Source organism: Colias philodice, chromosome 3 (assembly GCF_061535455.1).
Source record: "Colias philodice isolate Cphi_HAF_F1 chromosome 3, ilColPhil1 Martin Lab GWU primary, whole genome shotgun sequence".
Taxonomy (NCBI): domain Eukaryota; kingdom Metazoa; phylum Arthropoda; class Insecta; order Lepidoptera; family Pieridae; genus Colias; species Colias philodice.
The window spans coordinates 773,988-795,594 of NC_143088.1; the positions used below are offsets into that span (position 1 = coordinate 773,988).

At 32.5% G+C, this 21,607-nt stretch overlaps 4 protein-coding genes across 4 annotated transcripts in view; 2 read left to right on the plus strand and 2 right to left on the minus strand.

Annotated features, from left to right (window-relative positions):
* The window catches only part of crb (cell polarity complex component crumbs), a 65,029-nt gene extending 58,972 nt beyond the window's left edge, over window positions 1–6,057 (minus strand). The window contains exon 1 of the mRNA XM_089712052.1: window positions 5,810–6,057. Coding sequence (XP_089568178.1) covers window positions 5,810–5,864 — 55 coding nt within the window. The 5' untranslated portion in view covers window positions 5,865–6,057. The remainder of the gene's footprint in view (window positions 1–5,809) is intronic.
* A 666-nt stretch (window positions 6,058–6,723) lies between these two features.
* LOC149489323 (ubiquitin carboxyl-terminal hydrolase MINDY-3 homolog) lies at window positions 6,724–9,993 on the plus strand. The gene is made up of 2 exons (XM_089712084.1): window positions 6,724–6,910; window positions 7,048–9,993. Exon 2 carries the CDS (start codon window positions 7,068–7,070, stop codon window positions 8,427–8,429), a length of 1,362 nt encoding a protein of 453 aa, XP_089568210.1. The 5' UTR covers window positions 6,724–6,910; window positions 7,048–7,067; the 3' UTR covers window positions 8,430–9,993.
* Window positions 9,994–10,771: 778 nt separating this feature from the next.
* On the plus strand, window positions 10,772–14,054 carry LOC149489324 (uncharacterized). The gene is made up of 5 exons (XM_089712095.1): window positions 10,772–11,135; window positions 11,315–11,491; window positions 12,121–12,217; window positions 12,576–12,656; window positions 13,054–14,054. The coding sequence occupies exons 1-5, from the start codon at window positions 10,929–10,931 to the stop codon at window positions 13,284–13,286; spliced, it is 795 nt and encodes a 264-aa protein (XP_089568221.1). The 5' UTR covers window positions 10,772–10,928; the 3' UTR covers window positions 13,287–14,054.
* Window positions 14,055–14,560: 506 nt separating this feature from the next.
* On the minus strand, window positions 14,561–18,881 carry LOC149489325 (U3 small nucleolar ribonucleoprotein IMP3). Its single transcript, XM_089712107.1, has 4 exons — window positions 18,590–18,881; window positions 15,437–15,648; window positions 14,924–15,099; window positions 14,561–14,629 (listed from the first exon to the last, which is right to left on the minus strand). The coding sequence occupies exons 1-4, from the start codon at window positions 18,724–18,726 to the stop codon at window positions 14,606–14,608; spliced, it is 549 nt and encodes a 182-aa protein (XP_089568233.1). The 5' UTR covers window positions 18,727–18,881; the 3' UTR covers window positions 14,561–14,605.
* Between the last annotated feature and the right edge of the window lie 2,726 nt (window positions 18,882–21,607).

A 21,607-nucleotide genomic window follows, 5' to 3' on the forward strand; every position in this document is an offset into this window, starting at 1 on the left:
AGCTTTTTGTGGTGAATCACAAGAAGCCAGGCATCGCGCCTGGGGATTGAAGGTTTACCAGGGCGCCATACTTGATAAGACCAGGAAGGTAATGTCGAATGATCTATCTCTGCTCTCGCCAATCATGTTTATAATATAGTAGCGGTCCACCTAGACGTTATCCACTCATAATATGTTGTCTTTAGCACTCAGGAGTCAGGTATCACGTACATAAGTAAATAATAACAGAATAGTCGAAATAGTTATACCAACTCGTACTGAGCCAGCGTGGACAGTTGCCTGAACCCTCATAGGAGGTGCGTCCCTGTAGCTGGAACATATTATACCTATGTATAACTAGTCTGATGATGATGATGATGACTAGAAATATGGATATAAATTCGCATAACTATACAGCTATATAAATCTTTCACCGACCGTGACAACGGCACGCTTTCCCACGACCGTATCGATTGTATTACGGACCACAATTACCTATAATGACGTTGTGTAATACTCATTAAGAGCCCTTTATACTGAAAGTTTAGGCATTTTAGGCACTGAGATGGCTCGCGCCCGCGTTGCGCAGGAGCCGGCGCGGCATGAACTCCGGTGACCTATGAAGGCGGGCGATTATGCCACAGTATAAATAAATCAGTAGTTCGATTTTATTTGCTATCGTAGGAATGTTGTTGATAAATAAATTTACTACTTATCCTATACCATTAAACGAGCAATATTTGCATATTTATATATTTGTTTGTATATATACAGTGTGGAAATTTTCGATGTGCCCTGAAAGGAAAGTACTTGAAATACTAGGGATAGCAAATTTTTCTGAAAGGAAACATTCCTTTTTCAAATTTTATTTTATTATTCAAATCGATAGAAACAATATAAAAGATAATTTATTGTTAATTTCTCTAAAAAAGAGGATCTCAGGCAAGGTAATTTTTAAAACATAATTTTAAATCACTACATAGTATAAAACAAAGTCGCTTTCACTGTCCCTATGTCCCTTTGTACGCTTAAATCTTTGAAACTACGCAACGGATTTTGATGCGGTTTTAATAGTTCTTTCGATTCCCGGTCGAAGAAAATGAATTTTTGAAAATCTTTGAATGCAGTTCTATTTCTTTTTAAAAATAAAGGAAATTTGCTATCTCCAGTATTTCTAGTACTTTCACCCAGGGCCCATCGAAAATTTCCACACTGTATTTACAAACAAATATATTAATATGCAAATATTGTTCGTTTAATAGTATAGAATAAGAAGTTAATTTATATTTACAACAATAATCCTAGGATAACTAACAAAATCAAACTACTGATTTATTTATACCGTGACATGCTCGCCGTTTTACTCGCCGCTCGGTTCTAATACGCGAGCGGCGACTGCAACGTGGTCGGGAGCAAAACTAGCACAGGTCCTCCCTCGATAACGTCCGGCTGGACTCTGGCTGCACTGACGTGGTGCGCGCGAGTCGCATTTTACGTATTATATTTTATATAGAAAAAAATAAGGGCTAAATTAAAAATCTATCCAAAAATTTCCCTGTAAAACCTGATTAGTAAATGAAATGTCAAATTTTCATAAACATAGCGTTCCCCTAATTCTCATAAAACTGATTATGCTTTTAAAATCGATGTTACTTCTGATTTTTTTTTGATCGAGTCAAATGTTTAATATTGTGTTTTTATCCAAAAAAGTCACTAGATCAAACGTTTATCTGTGCTATATATTTTTTTAGGATTTTAAATATGATGATTTCTATCCAAAAACCATGATTTAGAAACATACATTTCGTAGCATGGCCCCTTAATAGCCGTTCAGAAATCGAGAGAGACTTTATGACACGCATTTCTTGTGATATACCGTGAAGTTGATTTGGAAAAGATTGATTTGAGTTTTCATATAATGGGTATAGTGCAAAAAATGGGCAGCTGTTATTGAGATGAGGTCATTTATTATGCAAATACATACATACCTATATTCTGCCTGAATTAATTTTCTTAATAAAATTTAGCTTGTCTTCTTTAAAGGAGTAGACATGACGAAACGTGAAGAAATATCTTAAGGATCATTTTTACAGATTGATGAAACTAAATTTTTACTCTTTTTATCCCAAAAACAAAGGAGTTCTCCATTCGGTTGTATTTTTTTCTTAATTAATTTTACTTCCAAAGTTTAATACGAAAATAATTGCTTTCGATTAGGAAAGACATAAGTACTTAACTAGTTTTTTTTTTTCGCATTAATACTGGGACTTGCAACTGCCAGTATGTATCTACAAACACGAGCTTAAATCCGAATTGAGCACCGCTTTTTGTGGCCAGGTAAAAAAAACCTTTTTTCCTCTCCAAATCTCACGTTAAGTACGTTCACGTTGCGGCCTCTTAAAACGTTCCCAGTGCTTTATCTTGATTCTTGACAAACGTTTCATTGCTGCATGCAACAGGCTCTTCAAGTTGTTTTGAAAAACTTTTTGAATAGTGATAAGCTGGTATAAAATCCTGACGACAGCTACAATGTACAAGTGCCATTGAAATTTCGAAATAGAAAGACGCAAAAAACAGTAACATTTTTGCTCAATATGTATAGTCCTTTTTTAAATTTAAATACCCTGTTGTCGAGTGCATTGCGAGATGTATTTCATATCTATTTCATAAATCGATTTAATTTACAAATAAGTCGATAGCCAGATTGAGGCTACTTTTTACAAGCCCTCACATTCAAGTACTCAACCTTGCACTAAGGAGTTCTATTTAACCGACTTCATTAAACGATATAATTTTACTAACATGCATCTATCTATTTATACATCGAAATATGCCTAAATTAACGAACTTTTAATTTTTAAACTATTCTAATGGTATATAAAATTTTTAATTATTTCTTCGAAGCTGATTAATATACAAAATTCCAACTAATAACAGCAAAAACATTGGCAAAAACAGCATTATTTAAATACTGTAAACATACCAGTATTTACCATCAATTTAAATATAAACACAAAATGTTTGGAAAGCCACGTCGAAGGCCGTGGGGCGTATCGTCACGCGCGACGGACCACAGTCGTCCACCTGCCTAATGTTATCACCAAGGTTCACATGTCCAGAGTTAGTTACAGGTCACTAATTATGGGTTAGTAAAGAAAGTTATTTTGTTTCAGCCCTTTTTATCTTAATACCAACCGAAACGGGAACCAATACGAAAACAAGTGTAAAATAAGTATGACATCGGTTATAGATATTCGTAGATTACCTATATATCGCGAAAAGGACAAAAATTTGTAAATTATTTACTCATAATTGTTTAAACTTGTTGTACCTAACTAGCATTAGCTACTATTAATTATTATGTGCTTGTAGTGTAAAAATGTAAGTATGTAGTGTGTAGAAAAAACAATTGTATATTCCATTGTCTGTGTATTTTAGAGTCAAATAACTTTTATTGCACGCCTCATAAGCGAAGCGTTGAGGTGGGTACTACTGTCACTTCGCGCAAAACATCTGATTTTTCAAACTTAAAATGTCTTTATGTATCATACATTGCACTTGTAAGATAATACATACACACACATACTAAGAAAAAACACTATTTTTAACATTCATGATATTTTTGATGTCATTTTTGTTATTTAAACTAGTTAAAAAACAGTTTAAAAAAGTTCTGTCTTGGACGTCCGTGTGTCTGTATGTGCGGAGGATTTTCTTGTTAACACGATAGCGACCGAAATACTTTACTAATCGAGTCTTTTTTTTTCTCTTACGCTTGAGTATGCTCAGGAATAGAACCCTTTCATTTTTCAGGGTCTGATTCGATGTGGTTTAATTGTTATTAAATAAACAAAAATAATAATTAATAAATATTTATTAAAAAAAAATTATGAGGCGTGCACTTTTGGATTTTCCAAATTATTTTAATATTAAGGTAGTGGTTCATCATAATTTATGTTTTTTTCTTCACTGCATTGTAAAGATTATACCTATCATTAAAATTGAAACAGTTTACTTTATCATTAATTATTTTGCTGATGAAAATATTAGCGATATCCAGAGTCAAGTTTCTATATATAACTGAACATGAGATTCACACCCAAACACTAAAACCATTAAAAGTAAAATTAAGTGTTAATTTTAACACATTTTCCTATTAACATATCTTGGTTAAATAAAATAAATTATAATTTGCTTAACTTGTCTTATCTAACAGATATTTAAAACATTTGCTTTACACTTTCAATAGAAAGTCTTTGTTAATGTTAAGTTTCACTTTCACTATATTATTAAGAAATAGTAAATAAATGATGTTACAACTTATTTAATAGCAGCATTTTTTTTAAATAACTTGTGCATAAGAACTCGACATAAGAGCAAAAAGTTAGCTGTATGATTGTTAAAATGTTTGCTACACTTTTTATATAACCACACTGCCATATAATTAAGTATCTTTACACACATAGTTTTGAATGCATATAGTCAAAGGAAAACCCAAATAGTTCCCGATTCCGTGGGACTTCCCAAATAAAACAAATCCTATGTTTTCTCAGTTTATAAACTATCTGCCTATCTAACTATTAAACTATCTGTGCTAACCAAATTAGTACAGTGGGTTAGGCATAAAATGACAGACAGACAGCTAGTTTCATTCGCATAATATATAAGAATAGTAAAGATTGACATATGTATAATATAAAAAATAAGAAAATGCACTTAATAATCAATACATTTTAAAGTTATAATACCAATCGCTAGTATCACTATTTTGCATTGCAAGCCCAACTTAACAAGAACAACTTTCTAACATAGAACCTTACTAACATATGACACTGCTCTCACCTTTGAACTATATTTTCACTAAATACACCCATTGTTTCACTATGCATTGTTAAATCAACATTTAAAGATAAGAGTTTCATTAAACATCTGTATTTAACAAAGAGAAAAGTCATTTTTCATTCTAGTGGACTTATATATGGGATTATGTACTAAAGATCCTGGTTTGATCGACAAGCAAGACACTCGACATAATATCAACTAAGTATTATGTCTATCCAAGGAATGACCAACAAACATCTTAGGGCGGCCATACACAGACCACTACAAGCAGTTGAGACCGACAGATTGAAGTCACGACCGCGTGATTAATCCCAAATTATAAGTAGTAAAGTCCACTAGACATTCAAACAATCGCAAAGTATTATTGCTATAGTATTACTTATACTTACACTTCAAAGCATATAAAAGAAGTGTTCATCTTATTGTTTATATTGGCACAGAAACATACATGCATTGCTTGAAAAACATGAAATTTTTGAAATTATACTATTTTATTAGGTAAAACTCAATGGTACATAGAGAAGTTGTATGCACAAGGAAATTTCTGCAAAATACTCTAAGATCAAAGGTCTCTGTAATAAAAAATTCCAATGTTTTCAATTATTCATCAAATATATGTTATAAATGAAAAAAGGTGAAGGGCGTAGTACTCATGCAGTTATTAGCTAAATGATCATTTTCTTAGTGAATCATTAAAACAAATTAAGACAATTTTTATAAAATTTTTGGATACCACATTATATATTAATAAGACATCAAAATTTCGTATACAAGTCATACTAACTCTTTTCACCAAGACCTTGTACATTATAAACATAGTATACACAAATGTATATTAAATATGCTACGATTTCTCTTTGTGACACACTGACATGTTAATATTTGCATGAAAGTTTGTCACATACGCTCGTTGTATAAAAAAAAAACAAGTAGAAGAGGGTGTATCGCAGGTGAATCATTATATTTGGATACAAGTGAATGCACCAACCTGCGGCAACGTTGAACGCGGCGCATCGCCTCCAAACGTTAAGAACCACCTTCATCGTGTTGAAATAATCAACTAATCACACACATAAAATACCAAATCAACACATTGAAACAACTAATACATTTTCACTGAATGAAAAACCAAAGAAGGTGAATACAAGGAACACTACTAACGAAAAAATAATCGTCACGAAACAAAAATTAAACCGAACTCGGACTACATTTACGTTCCGATTCCCATGATTGACTGTTGCATTGAATGAAAATGAATGACACTTCCACTTGACATTTGACAATATGTACATAGCCGAATGAAACATCGTCAACTCGTCAACCATTCGTCAACAAGTTCAATATATTGCCATAACACAGTTTTATTCAATATTATGTAAGCACTGTATTATGTTCTGTTATGAAAGCTCTAATTTATTAATGTAAAATAGAAGTTGTTATGTACCTTAAATAAACAGCTTACCTTTCTTAAAGTTAAATATTTTCGACAAAAAGAATCCAAATATAAAATTCAATTCATTTTACTTACAATGGTTATCTCATTAAACTCGTCTTTTTTTTCTATCTGTTTATATTGATTAACTCAAAGGAAAATCATATCGATATAAAAGCGGTCGAAACACAACAAATAAATGGCAATACAATTTCAACAGGAAAGACTTGTTGGAAATGAATGAGTTATGGGTTGTCAGACAAAAAATAAATCAATGGTTAATACAAAATGACATATCTTAAAATATAGCATAATTCTACGAACATAAAATAAATATTAAAGTAGCTATGATGCTGTTTAAAAATAAACGAACAAAACTGGAAACAATATATTCACCAACTGATGCCACTGCTTTAAAACAGACCAAATTTCATTGATGAAAAATAAAAAGTGACATTTGAATAAAGTTGCTATGTTCATATCCCTATAAAAATGGCAGCCTATATGTCGTAAGCTTTTCTTTTTCCATGAAAAGTTTTCAATATAATCTATTGAATGATTTATAATGCCATTCGATACGTATTCTATGTTTAATCGGTTTTATAAAAAGAAAAACAATATTAGATGTTAAATATTACTATGATCTTTGTACTTTTAGTAAGTATTAACTACGTGGTTATATTCTTTTTGTACTTGTAGATTCGCTTGAATTAATTGCTAGGGCCGGAATGGCCGCTTTATTATTTAATTTACTTTTCTTATTGTGCTAAATTATAAATCACATGTTTTTTTAGGTGGCGTAGAGTACAATCAAATGCTTAACAACTCCAACGAAGACGAAACGAGTACTTCGGGTATAGCAACAGAAAGACATAATATGAGCGCTGGTACAGCGTCACTGGAGCGCGAGTTGGCGAGCACGCGACGGTTGTTATGGGGCGACAATGTGAAAGAGGACGTATTTAGACGCTGGGCGCAGGGTTTCCAGTTCAGTACTGATGAACCGAGCGCTCTCATCCAACAGGAAGGTGGCCCGTGCGCTGCTATCGCGCCAGTGCAAGGATTCCTCCTCAAAATACTATTATCAGAGACTCCTGGCCACAGTCTACATGACTTGACCTCTGAGAAGTGCAATTCTCTACTTGTTAGGGCTGTGTGTATGATATTAAGCCAGTGTCTAGCCGCTAAGTACAATGTTGCGGTGTATCGCAAGGGTGAACCCGGCGCGGAAGGCAGTTCTAGCGTCAACGTCAGTGCAGAAGAACAGTCCTGTGATGCTATCGAGTATTTCCATAGACGTCTGGAGGTGCATTCGTTTCAAACCTTATCAGAAGTGGAATCATTTTATACAAGGAACATTCGTATCTTGAAGGATAAATATGGTGTACTTCTTTTATTATATAGTGTCATTCTTAGCAAAGGAGTGGAAACAGTAGAGGCTGAATTATCAGAATTGTCAGATCCACTTATACATTCTACTTATGGTTATGGATCACAGGGGCTTATAAATCTCATGCTCACAGGCAGAGCTGTAGCACACGTATGGGACCATGATCAAGTTGTAGGTGGACTCCGATTAAGAGGAATTGAGAGGCAAAATGATATAGGTTTTCTTACTATAATGGAACACATGCAATATTGTACCGTAGGTTCCTTTTATAAAAATCCCAAGCATCCTGTGTGGGTTTTGGCATCAGAAACACATTTAACTGTACTCTTTTCAATGGAAAGACGTCTTGCAGCTCCTGAAACAGTTGGAGAGTCGGCCGAGAGAATATTCCGGTCTTTTGATCCGGAAGGCAATAATTTTATTCCTTCTGCAGCTCTTCAAGATGTTTTGTGTGCTGCGGACCTCGTCAGTGAGCCTGAATATGTGGATTTGATGAGACGAAAGTTAGATTCTGAAAATCTAGGTATCATATTATTGAGTGCATTTATGGACGAGTTTTTCCCTGGTTGTGAGCGCGGTGCTCCCGACACATTCACTCTGCATCATTATAATGGGTTGTCGCGCAGTAATCCTGGAGGTAGAGTGGTTTACCGCACGGGACGAGCTGCCCTGCTCGAGTGCCCCATGAGGGCAGCCACCACCGACCCCATGCTGACATGTTTACAAACAAAGTGGCCTAGCATTGACATTGTTTGGGACGATGGGCAATCGCCTTCCCTCAATTAGCACAAGATACATTCAGAACTTTTATGTGACAAAGTGAGGAGATGAAACATAATTTTGAATATGTTGCTAAAAATTCCATTACTTTATGAATTATTTTTATGTATAGAAATTAACGTATTCAAAGGTCCCAGGCGAGTTGTCTTGTTAGGCAGCTATTTTCCATAAATTTGACAATTGATATTGGCCACATGTGACAATTGAGGTCCTTTTAAATATGCTGTGCAATAAATTACTTATTGATAACATATTAAGTTAGTTTTTCAATTTATAATGCAGTTAAGGTTGTAAATTTAAATTCAATGTAAAATTTTATTGAGGTATCAGTACGAAAGGTCCTTGAATTGTCACAACAAAAACCCTTAGATATTTAGAACCATAGCCGTGCACTAATAGATTGAACTTCACTGTGTGGTAAATAACATTAAAATAAGTCATTGTAAAACTGATGCAAGTAAATGAGCATACCTCTTATAATGTACTATGTTGAAGTGTTGTGAAGGCAAGCTTGCAAATTTTATATTATAGAACAGAGTTTGTGTATGGAATGTCACCTGATAAAGGAAAATAAGGTATTTATCTTGGGAGAAAGACTCCTTGATGCTCTTTATTTGCACTTGTAAAGACGTCTCATTTTTCTAACCTAACATATAATGTTCAGGACTTACATTTTGTATTGTATTGTTTTTACTGTCCAAGTTATGGAATTGATATTGTGGCCGATTGACTTGCAACACACACTTGTTAATTATTTGTAATGTACAGAACAACTGCTTGGTAAAAATGTTTTGAAACAAAATTGCCTCGTAGTAAGGTAATAATAATTTGTCATAATATTGATATTGGCAAAATTATTTAAATTTTAAACAACTAGATTATAATTATTTTAAACATTGAATTTTATGATAATTTTTTTGTAACTTTTAGTATCAAAGTAGTATTTTCTAGTAACTTTTTGTAACTAGACATGATCTTACCATGATATACTACCTGTAAACAATTTTTTTTTTTTTCATAAGACTGATGTTTCTGTCCAGTTTTGTGGCACACCATAAAATATGATCCCTGCATTGTAGCTTATCATTTTGGTTGATCAAAATTAAGGGTAATTTAACACAAAAGTCTACATTTGTTGTAAGATGTGTGATAAATAATTTTGTGGCTGTGAATAAAAATACACTTTTATTGTAAAACTTATAAACTCCAGAATGTAAAGCAATTTAAAAATATTAAGGAAATATTGTGTTCTTAACACCTTTTTTCAGTTCACAAAGTTATTTTTATCTGTACATTACAAATTTATCTATTTTAAAGGACTAGTAAAATAATATAAGATCTGTCATGGATTTGGGTAGCAGATTTCTTTTAATATTTCATTTACTTTTTAATTAATATTGTACCTTATTTAAGGTATTTTTGTATAGACAATTATTTCTTTGGCAATATTCTGTGTTTGTTAACAACATAATTCAGATTCATGTAAAATAGCTGTTCATTTGTCTTGTAATATATATCGGAAAATATGTTCAGTTATAAAAAAATAGTGGAACATGCTTTTTAATTATAACATTAGTTTTATTTTAGTTAATCAATTATATCCGTAAATGAACCTTTACTTTTTCAGACTATGAATTGTGTAGGTACAGACAAATATTAAGCTGTCCATAAAACTCTCATAACTTTTTCTTGGGTCATTTTAAAGTTACATTTTTAAGCAAATGTGAACTTACTGGGCTCACTACCTACTGCAAGTTTGAAAAAAAAATACATATCAACAATAAAATAAAAACAACCCAGTTGCGTGGTGCTTCCTGTCACCACAACCATCCATTTGGTATGTAAATTATTTGTTTTTTTGTTTGTTAATTTTAAATAGATTAGGATTTAGGAATGAAAGGATGGGGAATTATTGCGATGCAGAATCCGAACCCACGTCTTTTTTATCTGCTCTGCAATTTGTAAATACTAATCTACAGTCTCAAACTCTAAAAATTATACTAATATTGAAACCTGTGATTGAAACACTTATTTCATTTTTAGGTGCTCAACAATTCATATTTTTAACTCACATTTTAACTTAATATTAATATAATAATCTGTGACAATGAGGCCTATGTCCAGCAGTGGACAATAATGTAGGCTGATCATGATGATTGTGATGATGATGATGATGATCACAGAGCAAGTAATTGATGATGGTGAATCTGTGACAAATAATGTTTGTCAGATTGTCATTTACGTACCATATGCATATCCACAGAGTACATTATTATTACTTGCTCTGTGATTATTATAACTGAGTATGCATATCTGTGGTTTGTGGTACCATAGATATAAGATAGTCTGTGGTTACTTATTTGTTTATTTTTCCATAAAATGAGATTGTCATTTGTCAATAAATAATGAAAAGAAAAACAAATCCATTTGTGTATTTTAAATGTCTAATATTTAAATACATCGTATGTTTAAACAAAGCTGAGCTAAAAATACGTACTATCAAAAATGTCGGATAAAATATCATCTCGACATGTATCATACGAGCAAGCCAAGTCTCTGGTTGACTTCATGGGTCAACATATTGAGCTTGCAACAGGTTCTCTTCGAACTCTGGAAGCACGGCATATATCTAAACGGCTTTGGAGTGAGCTTAGCATTATTTTGAACTCTGCGCGAACGGGAACCAAAAAAACCGCGGATGGCTGGAGTAAGGTAAGAGTGTACGACCAATTTGATTTGTACCATAATACTGCTGTTCTATGTAAACAAATACACTTTCACATTTTTTTACAACTAGATTCTCCATGAATTGTAATTCGACCAAATTGCAAGCCGAACTAAGCGAAAGAAATTAAGCGACTGTGAAACATGTATGTTATTATATTTTTCAGTATTGGAGTGATTTCAAGAACAAACTGAAGAACAAATCTAATCTTCTGAACAAGATGAAGCGATCAGGGTCTTCATCTGGCATCAAACCCCTCACAAAGTTGGAACGGAGAGCTCTGGTGATATTGGGGCCATACTTTTCTAGAAAAAAATCGAATGGATATTCAAAAGCTTTTTCTGTGAGTAATTTTATTAACTATAACTTATGAACATATAACATACTTACCAAATTAAAGAAACAACTTTTGTCTCTATTTCATAAAAGGGACTGTTGTTTGCACATATCATCTATGTGCATGACGTATGCTTGTAAAATTATTTTTAAACTCATAACATTCAAACAGACAAAAAATTCACATAATCTTTACTGCATTATAGTAGTAAATTAAAATGTTTTATCAATGTAATAATAATTGCTATATATAACAGGGCAGGATTAAAAAATTGGTATTATAAAATACTAGCTGTGCCCTGCGGTTTTACCCATAGTGGTCCACTACTGTTGGTCTTAGCCTGATGATATATAGCCTATAGCCTTCCTCAATGAATGGGCTATCTAACACCAAAAGAATTTATCAAATCTGACCAGTAGTTCCTGAGATTAGAGCTTTCAAACAAGCAAACAAACTCTTCAGCTTTTTAATAATATTAGTATAGATATGTATTAGGGTTGTAACGGAACTCCGCCTCCGCCTCCGTTACTGCGGAACTTCCGCAAAGAATTTAACCTAAGCCTCCGCTAAGTAGGCCTCCGTTACAACCCTAATATGTATATATAAAATATAAATAAAGTTATTAAATTTTACAGAATCACCGGCCACCAGAGGTGAAATTGGAATCATTTCACAATGGCGTTGGAATTGATTGCAGCAACAGCACAAGTGACAACAGTGAACAACCAACAGGTATGTACTATGTACTATAAATATGAACTACATTTTTTAATTAAAACTAGCTGCATCCTGCGGTTTCACCCAGGAATATAAAGAAAAACTCAATTACACATTGAGTTTTTCCTTATGATCCTGTAAAAATTTCATTTTAAAAAATAGCTTTATAAAACAGCTATCTGTCAGTGAAAGTCCCGTCAAAATCCGTCTAGCCATTTTGAGATTAGCTAGACATTACAAATTCCACCTCATAACAAGGATTAAAATCATCTAGATTTATGGAAATGAAAGATTTACGAAATTGTTTAATTTGTGAAGTAATTGAATATATTATAATATCCATGGAAATAAATATGTTTGTTTTTTTTTTCAGATATTGATAGAGACGATAGCGACGACTCCCTTGATGCGTGCGACGGCTCGAGCGATGAAATGTATATCTCTGGCATAAAAAGTTTGTACAAATTATTATATTATCGAATGCAAATCAATTATCATATAATTAAAAGATATAACTGGAAATTTGGGCAGTGAAAATGAACTATAGTGAAACAAAGGGTGAATGTTCAATCCCTAGATTAGGACAAGGATTTTTGTGTGAATGCTTATGAACAATATTAGGATTTTCTTATCATTTTAATCCTATTAGGAAATAATCTACATTGTCACATTGTGAAGGGCAACAAATTTTTCATCCGATGCATACTGCTTGCAATTCTATGCATGTATTAATCTTCTATCTTATAAAAAATACTCGTATTTGTAATACTACTGCAGTAATAACTAGTTTTCTCCACTTGCATAAAAATTATTTTAATTTTAAATTAGTAATAAATGTAAATTTTTTGCAGATCTATTCCCAAAATGGTTAATAGAAGTGGAGAAAAAGCGAGCGGAAGCTGACTTAACCCGTGCGAAAGCTGAAAAGGAACGAGTCGGCATCGCGGCAAAGAACGCAGATGCAGCGCTCAAACAAGCAGAAGCGTTGAAGAAACTGGCCGATGCAACTGCAATACAAGCAGATGCTATCTTACGCATAGCTATCAGTATGGAACGCAACCAAACAGATGTACTGGCTATATGACCGAGTGTTATGGAGTTTGATGCAGAGCATTTTGAGATATAATGCGTTGTGAGTGATATTACAATGCAAGCAGGCGCGGTTCGAGGGGGAGGGTCACATGGGACAAATCGTATTAGATCAAATAGAATAAGTCTAATATTGTACAAAATAAACAAGCAATTTTTTCTGTCCATTGTTTTCCTCTTGTTATAATAATTTAAAAATGATGAATTCCTTTTACATACGATTGAATACTATTTTGACGAGTAGCTCTCCCCCCCCTCCCAAACGTCATATGATCGCGCCTGAATGCAAGTGGGATGGTGGAAGTATAAGCCTAGAGTGGCCTAAGCAGTGTTTATGAACTGTTTACAAGAGCAGTGGGACAGAATAAATTTTCTAATACATCTAAATGTGTTATTTTGTGTCCAAAGTAGATGGAAAAAAAAACCATAGATAAAAATATTACAGCATGTTATTTTTTGGTGTTCTAGACAAAAGTTTGTGTCAAAGTAATAGACAATTTTAACTCTTCTTCTATATTAAATGTGTCCAAAAAATAATTATTGCTTACGACAAAAAATGTTAATTAGTTGTAGAATTAATGTTATTGTTATACTAGCGGTCCGCCCCGGCTTCGCCCGTGGTACATATTTACGTTTTCTCTACATAAAAACCATCCTCGTACTTCAAGGAATATAATAAAAAAAGAATTATCGGAATCGGTTCAGCCGTTCTCGAGTTATGCGCTTACCAACACATTTTGCGATTCATTTTTATATATAAGATTAAGATTGATGTTATTATAGATCATGACGAAAATAAAAATTATAAATTTTGATTTATTTTAAATTAATAAGTAGTTCTAGGGCTGATTTTTCATTCCTTGGTTAAAATTTATCCGTCGAATAACGTATGAAACTACCATTTCAAAAATGTATTCTAATTGTCCGTATAATATGAAAGTTTACAGTTGACATTTTAAAACGTTTGTGTAATACTTTATTTGACGGATAAATTTTAACCAAGGATTGAAAAGTCGGCCCCTAGTAAAATTATAAATCTGCATTTCCACATGCTATTGTGTGGTATGAGTGTCTGTCTCACATATTTTTTATACTTATCCAAATAATAATATAAATTTTATTTTTTTAATCAATCTTTGTAGTAAATAAACTGTCTTGAGATAATATATTTGTGTATTTGTAAATAATGAATGTGATTATCGAATTATGTAATTATTTTAGTAATTTATGGAATAAGGAATAAATAATAAAAACAAACTTGAATTAAAGATCTTTTTTATTTACAAATTACAACCCTTAACACTATAACCATCTTCAAACCATTTCAAAGTCATCTCTCTGTAACAAAAGGAATAAATTTAGATTAGTTATAATGTTTTTATAATTATTGGAACTCAAATATAATTAGGATGTGGATTGAAATAAATATATTCCACAAAATATAAATTAAACCTAGAATTTTAATGAGAATAAATGGTTGTGTATCATAATTTTCAACAAATTTATCACTAGCATTTCATTAAAATTATATTTAACAATGCTCTCCTACTGCCACTACTGAAAATATACAAAAGATTTTCTCAGCAAACTGAAAACATTTAAATGAATATTATAAGAATAAGAAAACCATACCATTTCATTGTATTCCATGACATGTTTCTTGATAGCTGAACCATCGACCCAGGTCACAAAATCTTCTAATGATCTATTCACAAGGAAAGCTGGGTCTTTCACAACCTCAGGGCCAACTCTGACATGACCTTGCTCTATGAACTTTGTTGCTTCTTTTATTGATTGCGCCATTTTACCTGAATTTAAATAAATTTTTAGTTTTTACCATGTAAGTTATAAAATATAATATATGTAGTTAAGATATTAGTGAAGTATTGAGTTAAGTTCTTGGTCAGACCTAAATCTCTGTTTCAATTTTAATAAGGAGTGCATTGTTTACAAAAATAAGTACTTAGATATGAATTAAATTCAAAATATGCCTCTATGGAAGTAAATATTAAGTCATTATTATTATTACATGCATTCTCTTGAACTATGAACAATAGAATTGCCTTTAATTAGTTTTCTGCTGCTTTACTGGACTATTATAAAAGTTATTCATACAATAATTAATATCTTTGTAAATTTACTCACTTCTGACCATAACAACAGGCAACCTGCGTCTACAAAAAGAGCTGGCTGATACATTCGTGGCTAAAGCCAAATCCCACCTAGTTGGAATCAAACCAATCTGGTACAACTTCTCAAGTAATTGTGCACTCGATTCTGTTCTGAAGTCCAAGTTAGCATCTATGTCTTTAATTTTATTTGCTAGTTCCCTTATTTCTCTTGATAATTTATTATATCTGCAAAATATAATTAATTCAAATGTATTTTTACATGAACTTAAATGAACACCAATAATTTAGGCTATAATTAAGGCTGCAGTCTAGCAAAATTGCGTTTTCAACAAGTTATTTGACAATTTTTTCCCGGCTAATGAAATGATAAACTGAATTTTTTTTTCTTGTTTATCAATTAGTGTTATATACGCAATGCGCGTGAATTTTTTCACATTTATAAAGTTACTTTATGTTACCTTAATCAGGCCTTCAAGATAAGTCTCTTTCCCCCAAAGACATTTCGAGCTAAGTTTGTGCACTCACTACGTTGCAACCGATTACAATTTACACAATCTGATCAGCACATTATTATCCTTATATAGTCGTTATTAAAAACTGCTGAATACAATTGCCGAAAAACTTATGATTTTCTTAATTAGAACGTTATAAATTCATTAAATTTCCCATTTTTTGCCTTACAAAATCTATTGATAAATACTGCTAAAAGTTATTTTTTCCATTAATTTATTCGAGTTGGTTGAAGACCAATGAGTATTAATCCTTTAAAATTTTTTTTTTTAATTTTGATAATTCTTTAAATATTAAAAAAATATTTAAAATAATTAGGAAAAATCCTAGCGAATTTCTTTAGTCGCGCTCCTTGGGCCGGAGCGTTCTGACGTGTGCTCTACGCTCGATTTTCCTTCATACTGAAGTGAAAGTTGCTCTACTTCATTAAATTTAATATTTTTGTTAATTGATTATTTTTATCTTAGTTTTGTGCAAATATTCGTATTTTTAAACATTTGATTTCGATATGGAAAATAAACGAAAAAAATACGCGTGTAACTACTAGAAAAAAAATTATCTTCGAACATAAAGTTAATGAAACCAAATAGATTGCAATGGTGATTGGCAACAATTTCTTTATTTTACGGGGTGTCAGTAAAGGGATGTATATTTCTTTAAAACTAAAGTAAGCTCATAAATTTTCTTATAATATAATTTTTTTGAAGTTCCAAAAATGTTTATTTTTCGTTTGAGGAATACGAAATATAATATAAACTTGTATTGAGAACTTGAACTTCCCAAGTTCATCCGGGGAAATCCCCATACGGGGAAAATGATTTGTTTACTCCAAAATTGATCCGAAGTGTTTTAATTTTTTCTTCTAGTCATTTTCAACGTAGCGGCATTTTGTTTGATTATTAATTTTGTAACTTAAATACAGGATGTTGGTTTTATATTCTGATCTTACAGACGCGCTGACAAATTTAGTCCGCCATTTCTAGTTTAGTCTACCAACTCTAAGTACCAATATTAAAACGAATGGATTATCATCACATCATCAAAACTCAGATGTAATGGAAGATCACAATAACATAGAAAATTCAGTGGGTGTTGAGAACTAAACAAACAGAAGTAACAGAGTCGCGAAGAATAAAAAAAGAGGACGAAAACGATAATTCGTTGATGCTTTCCCATTTCGACGTATTGTTAGGGTACATCACCAATCTGCAAAAAACAAAACTGATGATTCCCAATTGCTGATTAAAAATGAAAAACAAATAATCGACAACAGTGGTGAAAATTTGCTGATCACAATGAAACATCCTTCAGTGGTAGCAGATTTACTCATTTAAAATGTATCGGTGAACAGCGTAAAGGAGAGGAGGACAGGAAAACATTATGAATGTGGATGGTGGATTGTATACAGGGTGTAATCGATAAGTATGTGCAGGCGATTATGACGTTATTATTGCAGGTATCAAAAAACTTAAAACTGATATCGAAATTACTTTACCTAATGAGCAAAATGACAATAATAACTTTTTAAAAGTATAACGAGAAATATCTAAAAAATTTACTTTATACACTCCCATATCAAAAAGGGAAAATGGGACTAGTAGAAGTTAAATGTCTAATTCCGGCAAAAGACATGAATGTGGAAGATGCGGTTAAAAAAAAAATTTAATATTTGAAATACAATGCAAAAAATAACACTTTTGTCATAGATAAGAATCATGACTATTTTTTCCAAATTCAGGGACAAATAAACGTTGCAGAAGCAGAAGTCTGCTTATTTGCTGTTTGGACTGGAGTGAATCATTCGTTAAAAATAGAATATATAAAAAAATATGTAACGTTTAGGCAAAATAAAATGATGGACCATTATCAAGATTTTACATAAATTGCCTACTGTCAGAATTGATTGATTCGAGACTTCAGCATTCGATGTCCATCAAGGACCCATCCTATATCATTCAAGCGATTGAAAAAAAAGAGATAAATCCAGTGCAACCGATAAAGCATCAGAATGCTAGCAAAAGATTTATTAGGTTTATCAATATAAATCTAAGTATATATTATACATAATATAATAAATCTGTAGAAGACGCGAAGACTGACATCCGCGCGGACGGAGTCGCGGGCGGAAGCTAGTCAGAAATAAATATCTTTTGTTTTCATTTGCGTATTTTTCTATTTAACAATTTTTTAACACAAACATTACATTTTTTTTATTATATACAAAATTTGTTTATCCGTTTTATTAGTTAAACTGAACAACTTTCACTAAGAAACTTAGGTCGAAAAAAATGTATAGAGTTATGCATTTTGTATGGAAAGCTTATTTTTTTTTATATTTCGTTCAAAATTTCTTTGTAAAAGTTGATCAGTTATATAAACATGAACTTGAAGATATCAATAGAAAGTATTCGCAAATTTTGTGTACTGATAAAAAAAAATCACCCGGTGTAATTTTCACGAAAATTGTTTCAAATTGTCATTTTTGGTACTTATTACGAATATTAAATTATGCATACGAATGATTTAATTTTTAAAAATTAAGTGGAGCATCTTTCCCTTAGTACATTAATTGTATTATTTACGTATAGGATGACAGGATGCATTTGTTTGCACTACTAGACCAAGCCCTTAAGCCAAAAGTTAAAAAAGGACTTACTTTGTATAGTCTTCTCTTTTTTGAATGAAGTATTTCTTCATAACTTTTACTTCGCTAAGATTATTATCAACTTTCCATGATATAAAATCTACTTTTTTCAACAACTTCTTCTCATGAAATTTAAGTTTTCGAACCATTTTTTTAAATTATTACCTACTTTTACTTTATGATATTGCAATGTTGATGTATTTGCTGTTTTTACGTATGTGACGAACAATAGTGGAAACGCACACTAGCTATTGTACAAAATATGTATTAACAATTTATAAATAATAAAAATATAACCTCGTAAAATAAACGTTGTCGTGTTTATAAAATACTACAAGGTTGTATGTTCAATTTTCATTACTCAATTTGACAATCGCATTATGACAACTTGTCAAATGTCAACGTCAACAATGCTTTTAAATTGTACGGATATGAATAAGTTACTCTATGATTTGTACTGTGATTTGTATGCAATTTGTATGTGATAGGCTTAGGCCCTTCGCTCATGGAGCTACTCAAAAATGACTGAACTAATCAGTAATTACGATTACAAACCAGTTACAAATTGTATCTCGCATACAACGCTACTCAAGTTATAAGGTTTCAGTCACTTGTCAATGTTTGCTCGTTCATTTTTATCATAAAAAACAAAGAAACTCGGGAAACCAGTAGCGTGGAGACCGACACGACGCGTCGCGCGTGATTTGTTGCTAACGCGTTACTCACTAGTCGCGTCGTGTGCGAATCTCCATAGAACATGTATGGGCTGTGACGCTCAGGCAACTCGTTAGTAATTTGAGTTTGTGACTAGTTCTTTTTGAGTAGCTCCATGAGCGAAGGGCCTTAGAGTAATAATACAATAGTATGATAGGCCATATCGTTAGTTCCTGGTTTGCCCGTAATAAATTATTATAAACGTTTAACGTATATATAAACTCAATATATAAACCATCGAGATATATGTACCACGTACTAGAGAGGTTATTCCAAACAAAAATATTGCGCGCGGCCGATGTGGCGGGGTCTAATCGCACGGAGGCTTAATTTTCAAAAAAGCTATAATCGCACGGAGAGCTTAATTTTCATTAAATGCTCTAATCGAACGGAAAGCTTAATTTTCACAAAAAGCTCTAATCGCACGGAGAGCGTAATTTTCACAAAAAGCTCTATTCGCACGGAAAGCTTAATTTTCACAAAAAACTAATCGCACGGAGAGCTTAATTTTCACAAAAAGCTCTAATCGCATGGAGAGCTTAATTTTCACAAAAAGCTCTAATCGCACGGAGAGCTTAATTTTCACAACAAGCTATATTCGCACGGAAAGCTAAATTTTCACAAAAAAGCTCTAATCGCACGGAGAGCTTAATTTTCACAAAAAACTAATCGCACGGAAAGCTTAATTTTCACAAAAAGCTCTAATCGCACGGTGAGCTTAATTTTCACAAAAAGCTCTAATCGCATGGAGAGCTTAATTTTCACAAAAAGCTCTAATCGCACGGTGAGCTTAATTTTCACAAAAAGCTCTAATCGCATGGAGAGCTTAATTTTCACAAAAAGCTCTAATCGCACGGAGAGCTAATTAGAGATAGCTTAATTTTCACAAAAAGCTCTAATCGCACGGAGGCTTAATTTTCAAAAAAGCTATAATCGCACGGAGAGCTTAATTTTCATTAAAAGCTCAAATCGAACGGAAAGCTTAATTTTCACAAAAAGCTCTAATCGCACGGAGAGCTTAATTTTCACAAAAATCTCTAATCGCACGCAGAGCTTAATTTTCATTAAAGGCTCTTATCGCACGGAGAGCTTAATTTTCACAAGAAGCTCTAATCACACGGAGAGCTTAATTTTTATAAAAAGCTCTAATCGCACGGAAAGCTTAATTCACTAATAAAAATAACTGCGTTAAAAACAACCGACTTCAAAAACGGAAAAGTAAGAAATAAAAAAGATTTGACATTATTATTTACTACATATTATTTATATACAGTGCTATTTATTAAAAAGGTTTGATGTCGGTGCACGGGCTTAATACTAAGTGCTTAATGTTCGGCACCAACTTCAAACCTATTTAATAAATAGCACATCCATACTAATATTATAAATGCGAAAGTAACTCTGTCTGTCTGTCTGTTACTCAATCACGCCTTATCTACTGAACCAATTTGCATGAAATTTGGTATAGAGATATTTTGATACCCGAGAAAGGACATAGGCCACTTTTTATTGCGAAATATGTACCACGGGCGAAGCCGGGTCGGACCGCTAGTGGGCTATATAACAACAAATAATTTTTCAAGTTGGACCAGTACTTCCTGAGATTAGCGCATTCTAAGAAACAAACTCTTCAGCTTTATAATATTAATTTAGATTATAAAACTTGCAGTTGTAATTCATTGTTATATGGGTCAAATTATACAAGTTCTGTTCTCTCAATGCAGGTATTGTTGGTGACAGCTGATGGTTCCATAGACTGTATGCAGAGGCCTGATGCTCAGGAAGAAGTCACATCACCGCTGCATTATTGTGAAATTGTCACAGCCCTACAGTCTCTGAGAAAAGGTAGTCTTGATTTAATAGCTCAGATTGAAATTGAGAAGTATTATGTTGTTTTTTTAGTGTTTTTAGATAGATTTCATTAGATTTTAGATTTCATTAAATTGTCTGCGAACTGCCAGATTGAGTTTTTTTTTAATTATTACCTTAGCCTAACAGTTTCTTTAAATCTATTACCATAAAAAATATTTACTAACTGCTACTTCTTTTTTTCATTTCAGGTGGAACTCTAATTTTCAAATTGTTCACCATTTTCGAACATTCAACAGTGTGCCTGCTGTACCTTAGCACACACGAAGGCATTTTGAACAGAGCAATAACACGTGTTGACGCGGCAAGCGAGGGGCACAGTCCGGCACAGACTAAAGAGACTTGTGATTCTTGCCTCTAGCTCGTGTTAAAGAGAGTGTAGTAGCGATCACCTCTCTAGTACGTACCTAGTACATATATCTCGATGCGCTAAGATGTGTGCACAGA